The sequence below is a fragment of the Caretta caretta genome, chromosome 20 (genome assembly GCF_965140235.1).
Source record: "Caretta caretta isolate rCarCar2 chromosome 20, rCarCar1.hap1, whole genome shotgun sequence".
NCBI classification, from domain to species: domain Eukaryota; kingdom Metazoa; phylum Chordata; order Testudines; family Cheloniidae; genus Caretta; species Caretta caretta.
Genome location: NC_134225.1, coordinates 19914937 through 19934274, shown reverse-complemented (window position 1 = coordinate 19934274; position 19338 = coordinate 19914937). Strand labels below are relative to the sequence as shown.

The 19338-nt window shown below is 49.9% G+C and overlaps 1 protein-coding gene across 1 annotated transcript in view; it reads right to left on the bottom strand.

Annotated features, from left to right (window-relative positions):
- Positions 1 to 19338, bottom strand: part of LOC125629907 (A.superbus venom factor 1-like) — a 53557-nt gene that overhangs the window by 11965 nt on the left and 22254 nt on the right. Inside the window, exons 16-29 of the mRNA XM_075121536.1 lie at positions 18577 to 18648; positions 17486 to 17686; positions 16766 to 16877; positions 15810 to 15895; positions 15489 to 15628; positions 14533 to 14745; positions 13485 to 13551; positions 12901 to 12987; positions 11952 to 12155; positions 10296 to 10371; positions 8779 to 8938; positions 7149 to 7244; positions 3634 to 3784; positions 1328 to 1491 (exon numbers count right to left, since the gene is read on the bottom strand). Coding sequence (XP_074977637.1) covers positions 1328 to 1491; positions 3634 to 3784; positions 7149 to 7244; positions 8779 to 8938; positions 10296 to 10371; positions 11952 to 12155; positions 12901 to 12987; positions 13485 to 13551; positions 14533 to 14745; positions 15489 to 15628; positions 15810 to 15895; positions 16766 to 16877; positions 17486 to 17686; positions 18577 to 18648 — 1829 coding nt within the window. The remainder of the gene's footprint in view (positions 1 to 1327; positions 1492 to 3633; positions 3785 to 7148; positions 7245 to 8778; positions 8939 to 10295; positions 10372 to 11951; positions 12156 to 12900; positions 12988 to 13484; positions 13552 to 14532; positions 14746 to 15488; positions 15629 to 15809; positions 15896 to 16765; positions 16878 to 17485; positions 17687 to 18576; positions 18649 to 19338) is intronic.

Genomic DNA, 19338 nt, shown 5'->3' with positions numbered 1-19338 from the left:
CCCATGGTCAATAAGTAAATCGTGCATGGTCAATTAGTTTCCCATCTCCCCTAGCTATTAACAGGGGCCAATTGTCACCTGGACAGAGCATAACAAGACAGTGGCTCCTTCTATGTGTATGTACCCCACGCACCTCCTGGTGGCACCGAGACCACTTAGCGAGAGAGATTAATGAGTGTGCTGTACAGCCTTAGCTAAGCCCCATGTGGCTTTTAGCTCATGTAGGAGAGGCTCATGCATTTAGCTCCAGAGATCCCAAGTTCGATCCTGCCCACCGACGACCGGGGTCTATCGGTATTACAAGTGGGGGCTTGTCAGGGACTCAAACGTGGAACCTCTTGCTAAATGCATGAGCCTCTACTGCATGAGCTAAAAGCCATGTGGCCCTTAACTAAGGCTGTAGAAGACACATTAATCTCTCTCTCTAAGTGATCTCGGTGCCACTGGAGGGGACCGAACACCACACTCAGGAGGTGTGTGGGTTACATATATAGAGACATGTATGGCACACACAGCACAGCGTTAGGGATAGAACACGCTGCCCGTGACTCCAAAAATACAGACCACTCCCAGCAGAGCTTGTAGCATCCTTTTAGGTAGAGAAAAGACAAGACTCAGTAGCAAGGAATGTAAAGGGGCTTCTCTACTGAGGCTGCTGGACACAGACAGACCCTATAGTTCCTAGTGGCCCCCGTATTCCAGGGAAGGGAGCGATATCTGAGGACAATCCATCTTTATTTAGCTACCACTAGCAGTAGGGTTTTTATCCTCTCCAGTGGCTTGTGTAAGCACAGTTTAAAAAAAAGAATCCAAAAACCCATAACCTTACAGTTCTACTTAGAGATGAATTAAACCCAAATCGATTCAGATTAGTCATGATCCACCCTGGCTTTGGACTCAGACCGTTGGTCCTACACGCCTAGTACCCTGTCTCCAGACCAACGGCCAAAAACCAAACAAATGCTAGAATGAGTCCAGACGCCCATGCGCTTCTGCCCATGAGAAGAGAAGGCCCATTGACTCCCCGGGGACAACTCGCTGTTTTAAAGTGAAGCATGCTTGCACCCATCACCTTGGCAGGATGGAGCCTCAAGTGAGAAGATTCAGTCATGCTCCTATGCTGGTCTCTGCCTTAGGTTAACAATGGCAACGACCTGACAGGTCACGTTGCCCATCTCCCAGGCAATGCAGGATTGTTCTCTACCGGTCATTCTCCAGGGCTTTCTACAATGACTCAAGTGATCGGAATCCCATCTTTTCCGAGGGGAGACCTTCCCACAAAACACAGTCTTGGAAGGATACCCTGGGCTACAAGGATCATACTCACTTGGGTAGATCCATATCCCCCTCCGTAGTAGTTCTGCTCTCTCAGCCATTTGACTATGGGACCGGTCAACTCATACTTCTTCATTTTCAGCAAGGCCAGCAAGGCGTACGAGGTGCCCTCAATGTTGAAGGTGCGGGCGTTCCGCTCTTCCCAGCGATTTCCCTCTAGGCAGCAGCAAAGAAGGCGCGCTAAAGGACTCTTCCCCAGGACATCCACTCATTCTGAGCAGATCTGACTGGGCCATACCATCGCCTGACTCCTTCCCCAACTTTCTGCACGGATGATTGGTAAGTCAAACCGATTGTTGCCCCTTTCGAGCTGAGCGGCTACCCAATATTTGGGGTCTTAGAGGATTGTTTCAATTACAATGAGGAATTGATCATAGGCCTCAGATACCTTCTCTGCTTTAAACCTGATTGCTTACGAAAATGCAGAGAGAGAAATAAGAGCATAAGAGAAACCAACAGCAGGCAACCTCCTTGCTGAGAAATCCCCAAGTCCGCCTCTGAAGTGAGTTCTAGGCCCAACAAGCAATGTCTCTCTGCTTCCTTTCATAATACTTCTCCAGGCTTTCAGCCTGTTTCTGCCTCTAACGCACAGGGTGCAAAACGAACATACTAGCTCCTGTGTTTGTGATCAGGGAAACCCCTCAGCCCACATGGCTTAGCTCTTGACCTTGCTGTGCTACATTGTTTTTAGCGGTGTCTACTACAGAAAGAGTCTTGATTGCTCCTTCCGCTGAGTCTGAAAGAGTGCCTGGCACATCCATTAACTTGAACAAGGGCCTGGTCTACACTTAAAACTTTGTTTGTCATAGCTGAGTCACTCAGGGCATGTGAAAAATCTACACACACACACCCTTCCGGAGCGCTATAGCTATGCCAAACTAGCCCCTAGTGTAGACACAGCTAAGTCAATGGAAAAATACTTCCATTCAGCTCGCAATCATTGATCATGGTGGTGGAGTTCCTACAGAGGTGGAAAACCCCTTCCATCGGTGCAGTCTGTGTCCACAATATGGGGTGATGCCAGCATAGCAGCAGCACCATAACTGTGCCACTGTAGTCCCTGTACTGTAAACATGGCCAAGTGTAGCGGGGTGAGCACCCGCTCCAGCCCTGAAGGGGTTGGAAAAGTCCTGCAGAGGGCTGAGGCTGGGGAAGGAAGTAAAACCCTGGCTGACCGGGGGAAGTGGCGGCAGCTGGGGCCCATGCCCCAATCAGGGCCCAGCTGGCTCTATGAAGGCTTTGAGCCAGAAGTTCCAGGAGAGATTCTCTCTAGCTTGGAGGGAACCTGGCTGCAAGGGCTGAGAAAGTACCTAGAGTGGGAGCAGGGCTGGGGAAGGCCAAGGGAGCCGGGGAGCTTGGGACTAGGAAAGCCCCAGGCTGCAGGCCTGGGAAGGCCTATTAGGCAAGGGGGTTGCAGGGGCAGCCACGGGTAGGCAGAGGCAGCAGGTCCAAACCCCGTCGCCTGTGATGACTGGCTTATACTGCAGTCTGCCCCAGGGAGCGGGGGCTAGTTGGTGACTGGCAGTAGCCTAAGACTTAGGCAAGGTGGGGATAGTGGGTGGGGGTTCCCCTGGGAGGGGGAGACCCAAAACTGTGGGGGTACTGCCAGGGAGGCACCCAAGACAAGGGCACTGGGGTCCGGGAGGGACACGGGGGCCAGGGGCGGCGAGACACGAGCCTGAAGAGGGCGCTCCAGAGGCTGGATGCTAATTCCCCAAGAGGACCAGAAGGAGGCGCTGCCGGGTGAGTCTGCGCCCTGTGACACCAAGGTGTGTGAATGTTTTGGGATCAAAGACCCACCTGGCACCTTTCAACATAACATTGATATATATAGACAACAGCTTTGTCCTGCCCTGTTTTAACTTTCCCAAACAATGGGGCAAACTCAATTTTCCTTGCGGATAATATTATTCTATATCCTCTGAAATTCCCCTTTGCTCAGTTACATCCTCTTGACCCACCCTTTTCTCTCTCTTTTTCTTTGGGGTTTACATCCTTTAGATATATATACAGGGCTCTCAGATTCCTCCTGAGGTCAAGTAATACCATATGTTTCTGCCACATCCAGATCTCAGACACATAAGTATAAATCTGGAGTAAGTCCACTCAACCCAGGAGAGTTACTCTGGATTTACACCCAGCCCGATCAATCTCAAATCTGGTCAAAAGGAACAAATCTATGCCTGTTATTCATTCCTCATAAATTAGTCCCTCTCCAACCTCCTTTGCTTCTCTTCCCTGAACCCCATCCTGACTTGGCCACATCTTTCCAGTAGTTGATAAGATGCCCTGATTTACCTTTCGAAACTTTCATGAGTGCCTTCTCGGTGTTCAGTTTCCCCACCATCGCTAAGGCATAGGACGCAAGAGCCACAGTGTAAGGTCTGGTTAGAGACTGGTACCCTTGGGCTAAGTAGTCAGCGGCTTTGATGATGCTGCCTTCCAAACTCTAGGAGGTGACAAAGAAAACGAAAGAAAATCAAACTCGTGAGTTAGGCTGAGGTTTTGGGTGGTGTCAATGTAACATTAACAGAACCTGGTCGTCGGCGGGTAGGATCGAACCTGAGACCTGTGGAGCTAAATGCATGAGCCTCTACTGCATGAACTAAAGTCCAGGAGTCCAGGAGAGCTGGCTGTATTTCAAGGAATCCCTGTTGAGGTTACAGGGACAAACCATCCCAATGAGTCGAAAGAATAGTAAATATGGCAGGCAACCAGCTTGGCTTAATGGTGAAATCCTAGCGGATCTTAAACATAAAAAAGAAGCTTACAAGAAGTGGAAGTGGACATATGACCAGGGAAGAGTATAAAAATATTGCTCGGGCATGTAGGAATGAAATCAGGAGGGCCAAATCGCACCTGGAGCTGCAGCTAGCAAGAGATGTCAAGAGTAACAAGAAGGGTTTTTTCAGGTATGTTGGCAACAAGAAGAAAGCCAAGGAAAGTGTGGGCCCCTTACTGAATGAGGGAGGCAACCTAGTGACAGAGGATGTGGAAAAAGCTAATGTACTCAATGCTTTTTTTGCCTCTGTTTTCACTAACAAGGTCAGCTCCCAGACTGCTGCGCTGGGCATCACAAAATGGGGAAGAGATGGCCAGCCCTCTGTGGAGAAAGAGGTGGTTAGGGACTATTTAGAAAAGCTGGATGTGCACAAGTCCATGGGGCCGGATGAGTTGCATCCGAGAGTGCTGAAGGAATTGGCGGCTGTGATTGCAGAGCCATTGGCCATTATCTTTGAAAACACGTGGCGAACGGGGGAAGTCCCGGATGACTGGAAAAAGGCTAATGTAGTGCCAATCTTTAAAAAAGGGAAGAAGTAGGATCCAGGGAACTACAGGCCAGTCAGCCTCACCTCAGTCCCTGGAAAAATCATGGAGCAGGTCCTCAAAGAATCAATCCTGAAGCACTTGCATGAGAGGAAAGTGATCAGGAACAGCCAGCATGGATTCACCAAGGGAAGGTCATGCCTGACTAATCTAATCGCCTTTTTTGATGAGATTACTGGTTCTGTGGATGAAGGGAAAGCAGTGGATGTATTGTTTCTTGACTTTAGCAAAGCTTTTGACACGGTCTCCCACAGTATTCTTGTCAGCAAGTTAAGGAAGTATGGGCTGGATGAATGCACTATAAGGTGGGTAGAAAGCTGGCTAGATTGTCGGGCTCAACGGGTAGTGATCAATGGCTCCATGTCTAGTTGGCAGCCGGTATCAAGTGGAGTGCCCCAAGGGTCGGTCCTGGGGCCGGTTTTGTTCAATATCTTCATAAATGATCTGGAGGATGGTGTGGATTGCACTCTCAGCAAATTTGCGGATGATACTAAACTGGGAGGAGTGGTAGATACGCTGGAGGGGAGGGATAGGATACAGAAGGACCTAGACAAATTGGAGGATTGGGCCAAAAGAAATCTGATGAGGTTCAATAAGGATAAGTGCAGGGTCCTGCACTTAGGATGGAAGAACCCAATGCACTGCTACAGACTAGGGACCGAATGGCTCGGCAGCAGTTCTGCGGAAAAGGACCTAGGGGTGACAGTGGACGAGAAGCTGGATATGAGTCAGCAGTGTGCCCTTGTTGCCAAGAAGGCCAATGGCATTTTGGGATGTATAAGTAGGGGCATAGCGAGCAGATCGAGGGACGTGATCGTTCCCCTCTATTCGACATTGGTGAGGCCTCATCTGGAGTACTGTGTCCAGTTTTGGGCCCCACACTTCAAGAAGGATGTGGATAAATTGGAGAGAGTCCAGCGAAGGGCAACAAAAATGATTAGGGGTCTAGAACACATGACTTATGAGGAGAGGCTGAAGTAACTGGGGATGTTTAGCCTGCAGAAGAGAAGAATGAGGGGGGATTTGATAGCTGCTTTCAACTACCTGAAAGGGGGTTCCAAAGAGGATGGCTCTAGACTGTTCTCAATGGTAGCAGATGACAGAACGAGGAGTAATGGTCTCAAGTTGCAGTGGGGGAGGTATAGATTGGATATTAGGAAAAACTTTTTCACTAAGAGGGTGGTGAAACACTGGAATATGTTACCTAGGGAGGTGGTAGAATCTCCTTCCTTGGAGGTTTTTAAGGTCAGGCTTGACAAAGCCCTGGCTGGGATGATTTAACTGGGAATTGGTCCTGCTTCAAGCAGGGGGTTGGACTAGATGAACTTCAGGGGTCCCTTCCAACCCTGATATTCTATGATTCTATGAAAAGCCCGAAAGGCCCTAGAGCAGACTCATTAATCTCTCTCTAAGTGGCCTCAGCATCACTAGATGGGACAGAACACCACACCCAGGAGGTGTCTGGGTTACATTAAGACATTACGAATTTGTGTGGCTTCCAGCTTTATTAAATTTCAGAGTGAATTTTGTGCTGGTGAAAGACAGAAGAGGCAGAAAGGCGTGGAAGTGAGATATGTGAGGGCAGCGAAAAGGGACATTTCTGGACCACATGCAGAGTGTCATCAGGAGTGAGACCAAAGTCTGTGGCAGGGCCGGCCCTAGCCCAAATGGCGCCCCAGAGCATCTTTGGCATCCCCCCCTCTATTTGTTAAATTTTTGTATACCTTATTTTTTATTGTATTTGTCGCCCATTTCACTACTTTGATGCATGATTCGCATGCATGATTTATCCACCTCTTCCTGCCCCCGCTCCACCCCCTTCCTCAAAGTTCCCGCCCCTCGTCAGCTCGCTGCTCTCTCTTCTCTGTCCCCTCCCCCAAGCGCCTCCCGCCAACCGCTTGCTGATCAGTGGCCCGCCCCAGGGACCTGTCAAACAGCTGATCGACAGCCAGCCAGGGCAGAATCACTGTGGCTGCTGGGTGGAGAGCACCCCCTGGTTTTTTTCCATGGGTGCTTGAGCCCCAGAGCACCCACAGTGTCCGCACCTATGATTCTCTTCATCCCCACTTTTTACGGGCCCACCACGTCATCTCATCCTCCTCTCTTGCAGCTTCGGTCTGATACCACAGACCAGGGCCAGATTTAGGGGCAGGCAATCCAGGTGACCGCCCAGGGTGCTGGGCTTTGGCGAGGGTGCTGTTTTTGTTGTTAAAGACAAAAGGGAAAATCGAATGTTTGAAGTAAAATGTTTCTGGTATTCCGTATGTCGATTCATTTTTCACTAACTTCCTAGAATGGTCCGGACCTATAAACTTTGTTTCTATAAGCTTAGAGGAAACCATTTTTTTTATTTGCTTATATATGGCATGAATAAATACAGATTTACTAGCTCCTTCCCCAGCAAATTCCACATGCCATAGGGGATTGAAAGATGGGAAAACCTGGGTATGAACGTTGAAGTAAATCTACAGTGCAGAGATACTCACATTGACTTGATCCTTGCAAATGTCCTTTGCCTCTTCCAATGCAATCAGCACGAAAGCCGTTAAAGAGACATCAGGCTCAGCACCCTTGTACCCTCCCTAAAGGGGAGCAAAGGACAGGTTTGGGATAAGAAAGTCCCCCGAGTACCATGAAAAGAAAGAATTAATCCCAAGCCCACAGCATAGGAAATTATAGCAGAACACATGCTTCCTAGAAAGCTTCCCAAGAATGGACTCTCAGTCATGGCCAGACCTATCGCTGAACCTCCCTTTGGCTAATGAACACCTGTCGTGCAATGGGCCATTTTCTGATGGCAGTTACTCCTTTGTCAATGTGGAGGAACTCCATCCAAGTCAATAGAGATGCTTCGTATTAAACCAGCGTGAGAGAATTTAGCTCACCAGGCCAGTGCTCAGGTCCCGCCCCAGGCAGCTTCCTGTGCAGTTAATGGGTCAAGCCCCAGCGACATCAAAGACCAAACTTTGGCCTGTGAATCACCAAGACAGCTGCGCTCCTCTGGGGCAATGCAAATCACTAAGCCCGGGACAAAGCGCATGAGAGGTGAGGACAAGGCATTCTCAGTTGAGAGGCTGGGGAACCAATGCCCAGGGGAGATCAGGCCAGGCCAGAGCCTAAGCGTCTTTAGTAAACGCTGCAAAACTATCTCCTTTGGAGATGTCCTTCCACCATGAGAACACTCACATCACTAATCTCACTCCCTTCTATCTAATAAACCCTGACACGGACACCCCCTAAACCCAGACATGGACACCCCCTTCTACCGTAAACCCTAACACTGAGACCCCTAACACAGAGACCCTTAAACTCAGACACTGTTAGCCCTAAACCCACTGATAGCTAGGGGTGCTGGAACAATTTTTGTAGTGGGGGTACTGAGAGCCATTGAACCCAACTGTAACCCTGTATATAATGGAAACCACTTCAAGCCAGGGGGTGTTGCCGCACCCCGCACACCCCTAGTTCCAGCACCTCTGCTAAACCCTGACACTGAGACCCCTAAACCTCACCACTGATGCCCCCTAAATCCTGACACCGACACCCCCTTCTACACCTTAAACCCTGACACTGAAACACCCAAACCTCGACACTGACAACCCCTTCTACCCTAAACCCTAACACTGAGACCCCTAAATCCTGACACTGACACCCCTAAAAGTCTGACACCGACACCCCCTTTTACCTAATAAACCCTAACACTGACACGCCCTAAACCCTGGCACCCATAAATCCCAAACGTGACACCCCTAGCTCCAACAATGACCCCCCCTTCCACTCCTAAACCCTGAATAATAACAAAACCAAAAATGATCTACCCCCAGCAGAATGTTTACCACCCAAAAAGGGAGAAGTGCCAAAGACTCCATGAAGTCCACTAAGGACTAAATAGATACAATCTGGCTCATTGGCCTAAATCTCCATTCACTGCTGCCCAGGTAACTGCACTGGGTTGTTCCACTGATGAGAGGGAAAGAGAGAGAGAGATCAGTCCACGTGAGCACAGACTTTGAGATGCAGCCCAGTAAGATCTCCCTTTGAATTATGAACCAACAAGTTGCTGTGATGATTGAGGTGGGTAGTGATTGGTGTGTAAAAGTCAAAGAAAACACGTACAACCATCTCTCCGTGGATTACGGGGGCATCTTCTTGGAAGACCCCATCTGGTTTCTGCTTTTCCAGGATCAGCCATTTCACCGCCCCGCAGATAACTTGGTTTTCAATGGGCACCAGTTTCTTAGCCATAGCAAAGACCTTTGCCACGTACGCCGTCAGCCTGAGGGCAGAATCAATCACATCACGGTCACTCCTGCCTTCCCAGAATTGCCCTCAGTGTGGAAGCTGGACCATCTGCAGTCAGGTATGAGTTGAGACGTTTCACAGCAGTAAATGGAGGGAGGTTCATGTGGGTCAGTTTATGGTAACCTGAGTGAGCATGGAGCTCGGGAAAATGTCACTGCTTGTCCGGGAAAGCGCATCCAGACACTGCTCCCTATTACGGCTGGCTCTGCTTGAGATGTGCCGAGCTCTTGCTGCCTGCAGTGGTATGACCAGGATTGTGGGGTTGGGGGCCTGCTGTGGACAGCTGGACACTGGGAACTGGACTGGAGCGTCATCAAACTCAACTTCACACAACCCAGTGAACAGCCGTCAAGATGGTAATGGTTACTCTGAGCCAGCTACAAAGTAACCAGCTAAAAGTGAAAGGACCTGGAGTTCATTACTAAGGCTGGGAATCTGTCACGGAGGTCGCGGATTCCGTGACTTTCCATGAATTCCACAGCTGCAGCGGCTGGTGTGGCTAGTCCCGGGGACTGCCCGAGCAGCAGCAGGGGCCACCCTGGGGGCAGTCTGAGCAGCGGCTGCAGCTGCAGCCTGGGGGCAGCCCTGGAGGTTGTTGGAGAGCAGTCCCCAGGGGCCTCAGAACAGTGGGTGGCCGGATGCAGTCAGTCCCCACCGCTGGAGCAGGAGCCAGCTGCCATCCCCCAGGGATCCCCCAGAACAATGGTGCCCCAGGGACCCCCGGAGAAGCAGTACCTCGGAGACCCCCAGAGCAGCGGCGTCCTAGGAGCAGCTAAGAATTAGTCAGGGGTATGACACCCTGATGGGGTATTTTTAGTAAAAGTCATGGACAGGTCACGGGCCGTGAATTTTTGTTTATTGCCTGTGGCCTGTCCATGACTTTTACTAAAAATACCCGTGACTAAATCTTCGCCTTATTCATCACCAATCCCTCAGGCCGTCCGCTTGCCCACACTGAACTGTCACTGAAATCACTAGGGGCCACATTAACAAGGCATTTAGGCACCTAAAGATGAAAATAGGCACCCAGCGGGATTTACAGAAGTGCCTAAGTGAGTTAGGCACTGAACTCTGATTGACTTTCAAAGGGAATTAAGCCCCTACTCTGCTTAGGTGCTTTTGTAAATCCTGCCAGGTGCCTATCTCATCTTTGGGAGTCTTTCCATTGCCATCTGTGGGAGTTGGTTTGGGTACTTTTTCCCTGTTGTGTGTGTTAACCTTTGCCCTCTGGTTTTGGGCTGGAGACTGACTTGCTCTGGCTCACATATTGCATGTGTAGGGTCAGGCTAACGCTGATCAAGAAGGTGCATTAGAAAACCCACTGTCCTCACCAAGTGCTTGCTGGCCGGTTTTTGAAAGCGGCGTATGAGAAGTCGGGTTTTTTGTAAACCATCTGCTGCGTGTAACCTGAAACAGAGAGCGTACGAAGGAGCTATGCAATGTCTGGCGAGCTTCTAATGAGGACTTTACATGTATAAGGCAAACGAAGTCAGAGCTGTGACCCCTGCTGCTGCGTCTGAGTTGTGTGGCTCCCCCTTTTTCTGCAGGCGTCTCTCAGGAGGGACACAGCACAGCAACTCAAGGGAAGCAAAGGCAGAAAGATGTCTGGTGGTGAAGCCAGTTGGCATGGGCACTGCCCCATTCCTCACCCGCATGAATCCTCCCTCCAGCGTGGGAGTGGGGCCAAGTGATTACGGTATATGGGGATCTGGGAGGCAGGATGTCTGGCTTCTATACCATGCTCCGGGAGGGGAGGGTGGGTTAGTGTTTGGAGCAAGGTGCTGTGAGTCAGGACTCCTGGGTTCAGTTCTCAGTTCTGTCACTCACTGCGTGACTTGATGTTGTGCAAGTCACTGTCTGCCTCAGTTTCCCCATATTGTAAAAGCTTAAGGGATGGGATGTTTGTAGTTCAGACTCCACACCTAATTTAGGCAGCCCACAAGGGGGCCACAAGGGGACTGTGGTGTAGTGAAAGGGACACCTGTTGAAATCTACCAAGTTCTCTCAATGGTCATGAGTTTCTCTATCCTTCCTCGCTACCAAGTGCCAACCTGAAACGGATTTGAATGTGGGTGAATGGCCTCCACCCCACGACCATCCCATCCCCCGCATAACAGCCATAGTCCAGCAATGAACTGGAGGCCAAAAGCCCAGCAGGACTGAAAACGGAGTTGGGCGTTTGTCTGCATAGGAAGGTCTATTCAGAGCTATAATGACTCATGCCAATGTCGACTGGTGGAGGGATATTAAACTTCATGCTTCAGGTCTTAAACCAACCTCTAAAGGGAGTAGGAGACCTAAAGTGGAAGGCAGATTCTCTCTCTATTTTAGGTGCCTATCTGGCCCCATTCCCATAGTACCAGGGTGCCTCACAATCTGCAATGTAACTACCAGAGGCACCAGGGGGGCATGGCCCCTCCCACTTTTTTCCTGCATTCTTGGTGAGTGACGGGGAGGAGGGGACAGAGAGGAGTGAGTAGCAGAACGGGGGCCGGAAGCGATGGAGCAAGGGCAAGGCTTCGGGGGGAAGAGGCCTAGTGGGATGGGGCCTCAGGGAGGAGTGTGGGTGGGGCAGAGCAGGGGCAGGGCTTCATGGGGAAGGGCAGAGCGGGGGCAGGGCCACAATCCGGGTGCCGGTGGGAGTTTGCGGAGTTCCTGCCGTCTATCCTCACAACCCCCTTGTGCAGCAGGGCACTGCAACACTCCCCCTTTGCAGAGGCGGAAATGGAGTGACAGAGAGATTAGGTGACTTGCCCAACATCACCCCAGAAGTCTGTGGCAGAGCAGAGAACTGAACTGGTGTCTCCTGTGTGCCAGGCTAGCTGCCTGATCCCTGGACTCTCTATCTATTGCCCAATGTGCTTAACATGAGGTTTCTGAAGCGCTTGGTACTGGCCACTTTCCTACTGGGCTAGAGGGACCTCGGGGCCGGTGTCCCTAACGCGAGCCTGAAGAGGGATTTGCTGTCTGGCATGAGAAGTACTTACCTTGCATGATCAACTTGATGGCTTCTGCCCTGCGTTCCACTCCGATCTTTTCCCACTGTTCGCTGCTGTCCAGGTAGATGGTGGCGATGACGGGGGGGGTCATGCCGATCATGTTCTGTTCCCCGCAGCCAGACGGCGTCACAATGAGGTGCTTCAGGTTGGCCCCGTCGATGGAGTTTTCAACAATGATTGTCACGGGGTTTCCTGGCCAAGGAAATAACGTGGCATGAATTCAAGCACAGAGAGCAGGTGTTGGTGGGGACAGAGAGACAGACAGACCTCTCTGCGGGCAGTGGCGGATTGAGAGCTCAATCCATGGGTTGAGCACACCCAAAGCCCATGAAGGTCAGATCCTAACCCAGCAACAATTGATCTGGGTCCTGTGTGCTGACAAAGTTCCCCGCACTACTCTGAGCATTTCTCACCAATCCCTCCCAGGCTACTTCACTCCAGCCCTGCCAGCGGTGGGGATAGAACCTGGACACTCCTATTCTGAAAGCAACAGCCCTTGCTGGTTGAGCTAAATGGGGGCAAAGGAAGGGCTATTATCCACATTTTACAGCTGGGGAGCTGAAGCTCAGATAGGCTAAGGAAGCTGCCAAAGTCACCAGGGACGTCTGTGGAGGAGCAAGGTCTTGAACTCAGGCTTCCCAAATACTAAGCTAGGGCTCAAACCACTAGGCCATCCTGTCCAAAGACATAGGCTACTCTCTGGGTGCTCCTTATTTCTGTGCACCTGTCTCTCCTATGAGCACCTTGCTTAGCCACACGCCGACAGTGACTTTGATGTATCTTGACCATTAATGCTCGATAGTGCACATAGACAGTTGTAACAGAACCAGGTGGGTAATCGGTCTACCTCCTGTGAGTGTGGCTACCAGAAAGGAATTCATTGCTCCCTTCACTCTGTTTCTAAATCATAAAACTCTTTCAGATCAGAGGCCCTTGCCTTGGATGCTGACTTTGGTCTCCGATTCTGTGTCTGGAACAATGTCCTCTATCTCTGCCGCTTTCACCCTCTCTTCCTGGACTCCCCCTGAAAAGGAAGGACGAGGAGAAGAGACAGTGAAATGCCATCCGTCCAGCTGGCTGAGCTTTGCTGCCGGTTCTTGAGTAATACTCTACAACATTCAGAGAACCCTGCACAATCCACTGATGTGCTAGGGCAAAGGGAGGGAGGGGGCAGCTGAGATGGGAATCAGGAAGCTGTGAATACGGGGCAGGCAGAGGAGGCTGCTTTTCAGTGGCAGCTGAATTGCTCTGCATATTGCTGATTCCAGTCTTCCGTGATGAGCCTGATTTTGACCTCCATCTCAGCCAATATGAAACCAATCCCTCTGAAATCTCCCACGGACAATCGAAAGCCACAGTAGAATTTTTCAGGGAAGTTTGCTGCAGATTCGATTATATGTTTGGGTTAGATACAAGGGCTCCAAAAACAGAGATGGCCTCACTTAGATATAGACTGTGGAATTCTTTGAGACCTTCAGGATGAAAGGCCCCAAGTAAAGGCAAAGCAGTGCGGCTACTCACCTACTCCTTTCTCAGATGGATCCAATACGACAGATTTAATTGTTTTGGTCATCCTCATCCCTTCAGGCTAGACAGGAATGACAAGAGCATAGTAAGCACAGTAGCGTTCAGAGACAATGAAGAGCAGTAGGAAAAGGTGAGCAACTTGCTGATCTTTTGATCAGCGTGAATCAGCAGTGGCTCCACTGGAAGTCAGCGGTCAAGTGAAACTGAGATCAGGCTCCGACCCAATAAGTCTGGAATCTGACCTCAACTTCAGGCAGCCTCCCCTTTTGTTCTGGATCCTCATTAGGATGCATCCAAGAAGTCCCTAGGCCAAATTCATCCTTAGCATAATACCACTGATTCCAGCACAGATGAACGGGAGGAATTTTTTGCCAGAAGCTGGGAATGAGTGACAGGGAATGGATAGCTTGATGATTATCTGTTTTGTTCATTCCCTCTGGGGCATCTAGCAATAGCCACTGTCGGAAGACGGGATACTGGGCTAGATGGACCTTTGGTCTGACCCAGTATGGCCGTTCTTATGTTCTTATGAACCTGGCCAACAGAGTCGGGCAGGGCGAGGAAGTGAGAAGCTCAATTTGTGCCATCGTTGCTCTGTGACCTCCCTGAAAGACTTTTCTACTCCCTGATCTTCAGTGGAGGATCTTCCTCTCCTGGGGCAGGCCAATGGGACACCCTTCACAACCCACCAATGCTGCTCCTTTGCTTGGCTCTCTCTGCTGAGTGAGATGAGGTTTTCCCTGGGTGCACTGAATCTGCATTGATTCCAGCACCCGCTGGTCCAAGGAGCAAGACCCTGGGCCTGAGGAACTGAACCTAGGTCTTTTACGTGAAGACTCAGAGGATCGAGTGCAAGATAACCAGGCCAGCCCCAGCCCTGCTGTATTTGCCACAGAGGAGGGGAGGAAGTGGGATGAGGATAGAGATGCAGGGTGTTAATTTAACAGGTTAAATTAACAGCACGGATTCTAGAAGCCAGCCAATCTGGCCTCCAGCCTCTTGCCCTCCAGCAGACATCACATCCCCATCACCTGATACCTACCACAACCTTCAGTTTCTTCTTCACACCATCAGACACAAAACTGCCCCACACCGCTGCCTTGACCTCAATGTCGTGAGATCCCAGCTGCAACGGGACAATCACTAATGGCACGGCCAGGGAGGACTTGGCTTTGATGTCAAGGATCTGCCGGTATTTAGCCTTGGAAGTGGATGCGCTGCAGAAAACTGGGTTGTACAGCAGCTCTAGCCGGACCTGAGAAGAGAACAGAGATTCGTGAGCAGGCAGTCTGCACATCATGACACTGTAGGGCACTGATCCAAAACATACCCTCTGACTGGAGTTTGCCTTTAATCTTAATAAACAACAGACAGGACTGTACTTATAAAGCATATGACTGTATCCTGACCTCCTTCCTGAAAGGCCCTTCAGGACTGCCCCCCTCCCAGTCCTGTCCTGCCTCAGAGAGGACCTCAGTCTGTGGTGTTCCTGAGTGGAAGTAATGAGACCCACCTGGTCTGGCTACCGGTGTGAGTCAACAGAAAGCTCCAAACCTGGTACCTACTCACAGATTTGAGGCCCAGGCAGAGAAAAGTGGCAGCCAGAAGGGTATTTTTTTATCTCCCTCTATATCATGCAATCTTGCTAGAACCTGGGAATAGCAACAGGGGATGGATCACTTGATGATTACTTATTCTGTTCATTCCCTCTGAAGCACCTGGCATTGGTCTCTGTCAGAAGACAGGATACTGGGCTAGATGGACCATTGGTCTGACCCAGTATGGCCGCTCTTATGGTCTTAACTGGGTGGATTCCATAGCCCTGATCCTGCAAGGTGCTGAGCACCCAACAAGGTCAATGGGAGACAAGGGTGTCCAGCCCCAAAGGGATCAGGCCCTAGAAGGAGAAGCCTTCCACCATTTTGTGTTGGTTTGGCTGTCTGTCAAAGACTTGACACCTCAGGTCAATTGCAGAGCCCCATGAGGCAGTGAGCTTACCTTAATTGTTCGGTCCCGATAGTTGTAGAGAATAGCTCGGATTTCCACTTGCTCATTCCTCACTACAGAGTAGGGCAGCCGGAGGTCGATGAAAAAATCTTTCATTACTGTTATCTCATAGGGGTCAGCCACACAGAGCCCTGCAATGGAGAAAGACCCAGGGTCAGTGACAGGGGGGCTTATACTTTAGTCCTGAAATGTGTCTGCTGACTCCTCGATTGTTCCATCTGACTGCGATGTTTCCGAGGCCCATTGTGGCCTGGGGTCTTTTCCCCATTAGCTTTTCTGCCTGTTCTCTGGAGAGCTCGTGGTGTTCCTCACCTTTGGTCTCTGAAAGGCTCACAGCCAGGACTTCCCAGGTGGTGATGGAATCCTTCAGGAAAATAGGAACTGTCCTGGAAGAAATTCTACATGGAAAGAGAAAGACAGAGTCTTTTACAGAAGGATGGAGCGAGGACTCATGGACATTCCCCAACTAAAGGTGTAGATCCTCCTATCTTAGGACTGAGGTCCATGGTAAAGCCTTCACCCACCCACTGAACTATAGAGCCATCTTTGGGGAGGAACTCGGCGGTCCACGTTCTGCACTAGCCAGAGGACACAACCTGTTTTAAAGCTCTCAGGGGTAGGGATATTAATTCTAGTGTCCCGGTCTAATCCAAGGAGGGGAATTGTATTCCATTCCAGTGGAGAGGGACCTGGCCCAGCACTTCATTTACCAATTTAACCCCCCCCAAAAAAGTTCTGCCATCCAATTAGAAAGCACCGTCAATATCATGTGACTCAGCAACCTAATAACACACGCTGAATAACAAACAGAAATGAGGATCAGTTCCTGAACAGGAGAAAAGGCTAACGCTATACAGCCAGACACCTACATCCATATTCTAGCACCTAAATCAGCAGCCTGGTTTTTCATTAGGGCTGAAGCCTGGGGATACCACTGGCTGCTCAGTGCCTCTGAAAGTCGGGCCAGTTCTTTTAGGTACCTAAATATGGGCTCAAAACTGGAGAAATTGAATGAAATTCTCTGGTCTCTGTTATAGAGAAGGTGAGACTAGATGATCTAAGGGCCCTTCTCGCTTTTAAAATGTAGAAGTGATTCTATGAATATGGATCAGCTCCTGAATGCTGGCTCTAAATCATGACAAATTCTTCAGCCGGCTCCACTGGGGATCTTCTTGGTGGAGAGATACTGACTTCAGTGGGAGCTATACCATACCAATTCTGAATGTGGCCCTTTGATGAATGGGAGTGGTACGGCCACATGCTCTTACCCCAGTTCATTTGGTCGCTCAGTCAGCTGCTCTACTTGCCACAGCCAGCTCTCTGGAAACTGGCTCCTTGAGGTGATATCTTCGTCAGACATGAAATCTTCATCCAAGTCACCTGGAAAATCAAATCACAGACCATCTGGCTCTGCTGGGATCTTGATTGGGATGGGGCAAACTTGAAAGGATTCGGGGGTTGGCCTGCTCTATAAATGGCCTGAAAGCATCCGTGATTTGACCTATGTTGCCAAGTTTAGATGCAGCCAGCCCAGAAAAGCATGAATTGGAGTTTGGCTTCTCCTCTCCGTGCCTGCCTTGCTGTTTCCCCATGAGCTAGCCTTTTCTGGGCTCCTATAACACTGATATAAGCCACTGGCTCAGTGCTACATGTGCGCCCTCTAGTGGATATTCTGCAAAAGGCAAGAGCCTACTACTATTCCTAGCTAGGGGAGTTACCCCTTTGGCTCAAATGGTAGAGGACTGTGCTTTAGAAACAAAGGTTAAACCTCAGCAGCGACCTGTGAAGAGGTTATTACCCTGACTCATCTGGGTCCCCATATCAACATGGTACAACACTAACAGGATTGCTGCCACTGCATTCATGTTCATCTCCTACCTGGGGGATCTATGAACATGGGCAGGGTTGGTTCATGTGGCGTGGTCTTATTTCTCTAACCATTCCCCCAGCCTTGCTCCTCTGAGTGACATTGAAACCCTAGTACTTGCTTCTTGCAAGTTCCAGGTGGAGCTCCCGTTGCATCTTGTCCCGTATGGTCTTGATATGATTGCAGCAGTCAAGGAAGGTCTTCTTGCATTCATCCGTATCCAGGATGTACCCAACTCGCTTCTCGCAGGTGTGCCCCATGGGGTTCTCGTACATCCCGTCTTCGCAGCATTTCTTCAGCTTCCGATCATGGTACTCTGCCGCTGAAATGTAAACGCCAGAAGGTCATTCCTACCAAGCTTCTTCTAGTCCTCTCTCTCTCTCTCTCTCTCTCTCTCTCTCTCTCTCATTAATTTACTACTAGACATGGCCAAAGAAGGAACATAGGAACTAGCATTCTGCTCTGTCTAATCCAGTATCTTGTCTCTAACAGTCACTAGCACCAGCAGCTTCAGAGAAAGGTGCAAGAAACCCCATAGTGGAATAACCTGCCCACAGAGAAGTTTCTTCCTGACCCCAGTTAGAGGTTGGCTCATGCCCTGAAGCATGAGGATGTATAGCTCTTCTTTAAAAATCCTATCCTATGGAATGGTGAACATCTCTTCCTTTTCCATGTAAATGGCTCATCCTTTTTTTTTTTTTTGAATCCTGCTAGGCTCTTGGCCTCAGTACAATCCTGTGATGGTGAGTACTGTGGGTTAATTATGCATTGTGTATGAAAATAGTTCCCTTTATAAATTCGTAATAAGAAACCATTCAGTTGGGTTGAGTGTCTCCTTGTGTTTAAATGGGTAATTTAACAATGTACCTCTTGTTGTTATTTGAATTGCAGTAGCACTTTGGGTCCACAGTCATGGACCAAAACCCCACTGTGTTGGGTGCTGTACCAACACAGAACAGAGAGACGGTCTGTGCCCCAAAGAGCAATTTACCATTCATTATTTTCTACACCTCTATCGCATCCCCTCTATAAATTTATCAGTTCCAATCTCTCCTCATATGGAAGTCTATCCTGACTCCCCCGTCTCCTGTTACAAGAAATGCAGCTGGCAGGAGGCTGTAGCAGGGTGAAACTGGTCATGTAAGGGAATCACATTCCTGATTTGCATGCTTGCTTTGATCAAGGATAGCAAACCCCCTGATTAGTACCTACTTTTGATTGCCTTATACTCAATGAGCTGAACGGAGCGACGCCGGCGTTTTGCTGGCTGGGGACACTCTGGATCTGCAGAAGGAAGTGAGAAACACAAAATAAAAACCCACCCATCGAGTGAGGCCCTCCACTCAACTTGATGCCATTTCTCTGTCTGGATGTAACATGGTAACATTTGAACACCGCATCCGGTCAGTTCCCAAATTTCTGAGAATGGTCTAGGCCTCAATGAGCGGAACCCCGTTGATTTAGGGGCAAATCAGAAAACCAGAAAAGCCAGTTTGGCACTTAACATATTGCTCTTTCCTGTCTGGCTGGGAGCCACAGAAGAGCTGATGGGCAGATGCTCAGCCAGCCAGGGCAACCAGAAGGAGAGGAGAGTGAAGCAGACTTCATTCCTCCCTCCCTCCCTCCCTCCTCCTGTGCTGCCCCCAAAAGCTTGCAGCCTGGGGCAGAGAAAGCAGAGAGAAGCACCAGTCATCTGCCTGTCCCTTCCTGGCCAGGGGGGAGAAAGATACTTTGGAAGAGGGAGAAACCCAGTGGACTAGCAGAGAAGGTCTTTGAATCCCCACCTCAGAACCACCCCATTCTTAAAATTAATCCCTCTTTTAATAGGTGGGGGGCCAGTGGGAATTCAGGACCTTATTCTCATCCCCCCTGGTAACCCCAGCATTTCCATTCCTAGGCCGTTCCAGTGAGATTTGCCCTGCTAGACTGATGTCCCTACCCCCGGCTCATGCCGTAGGTTACTGTGCCTTGCTT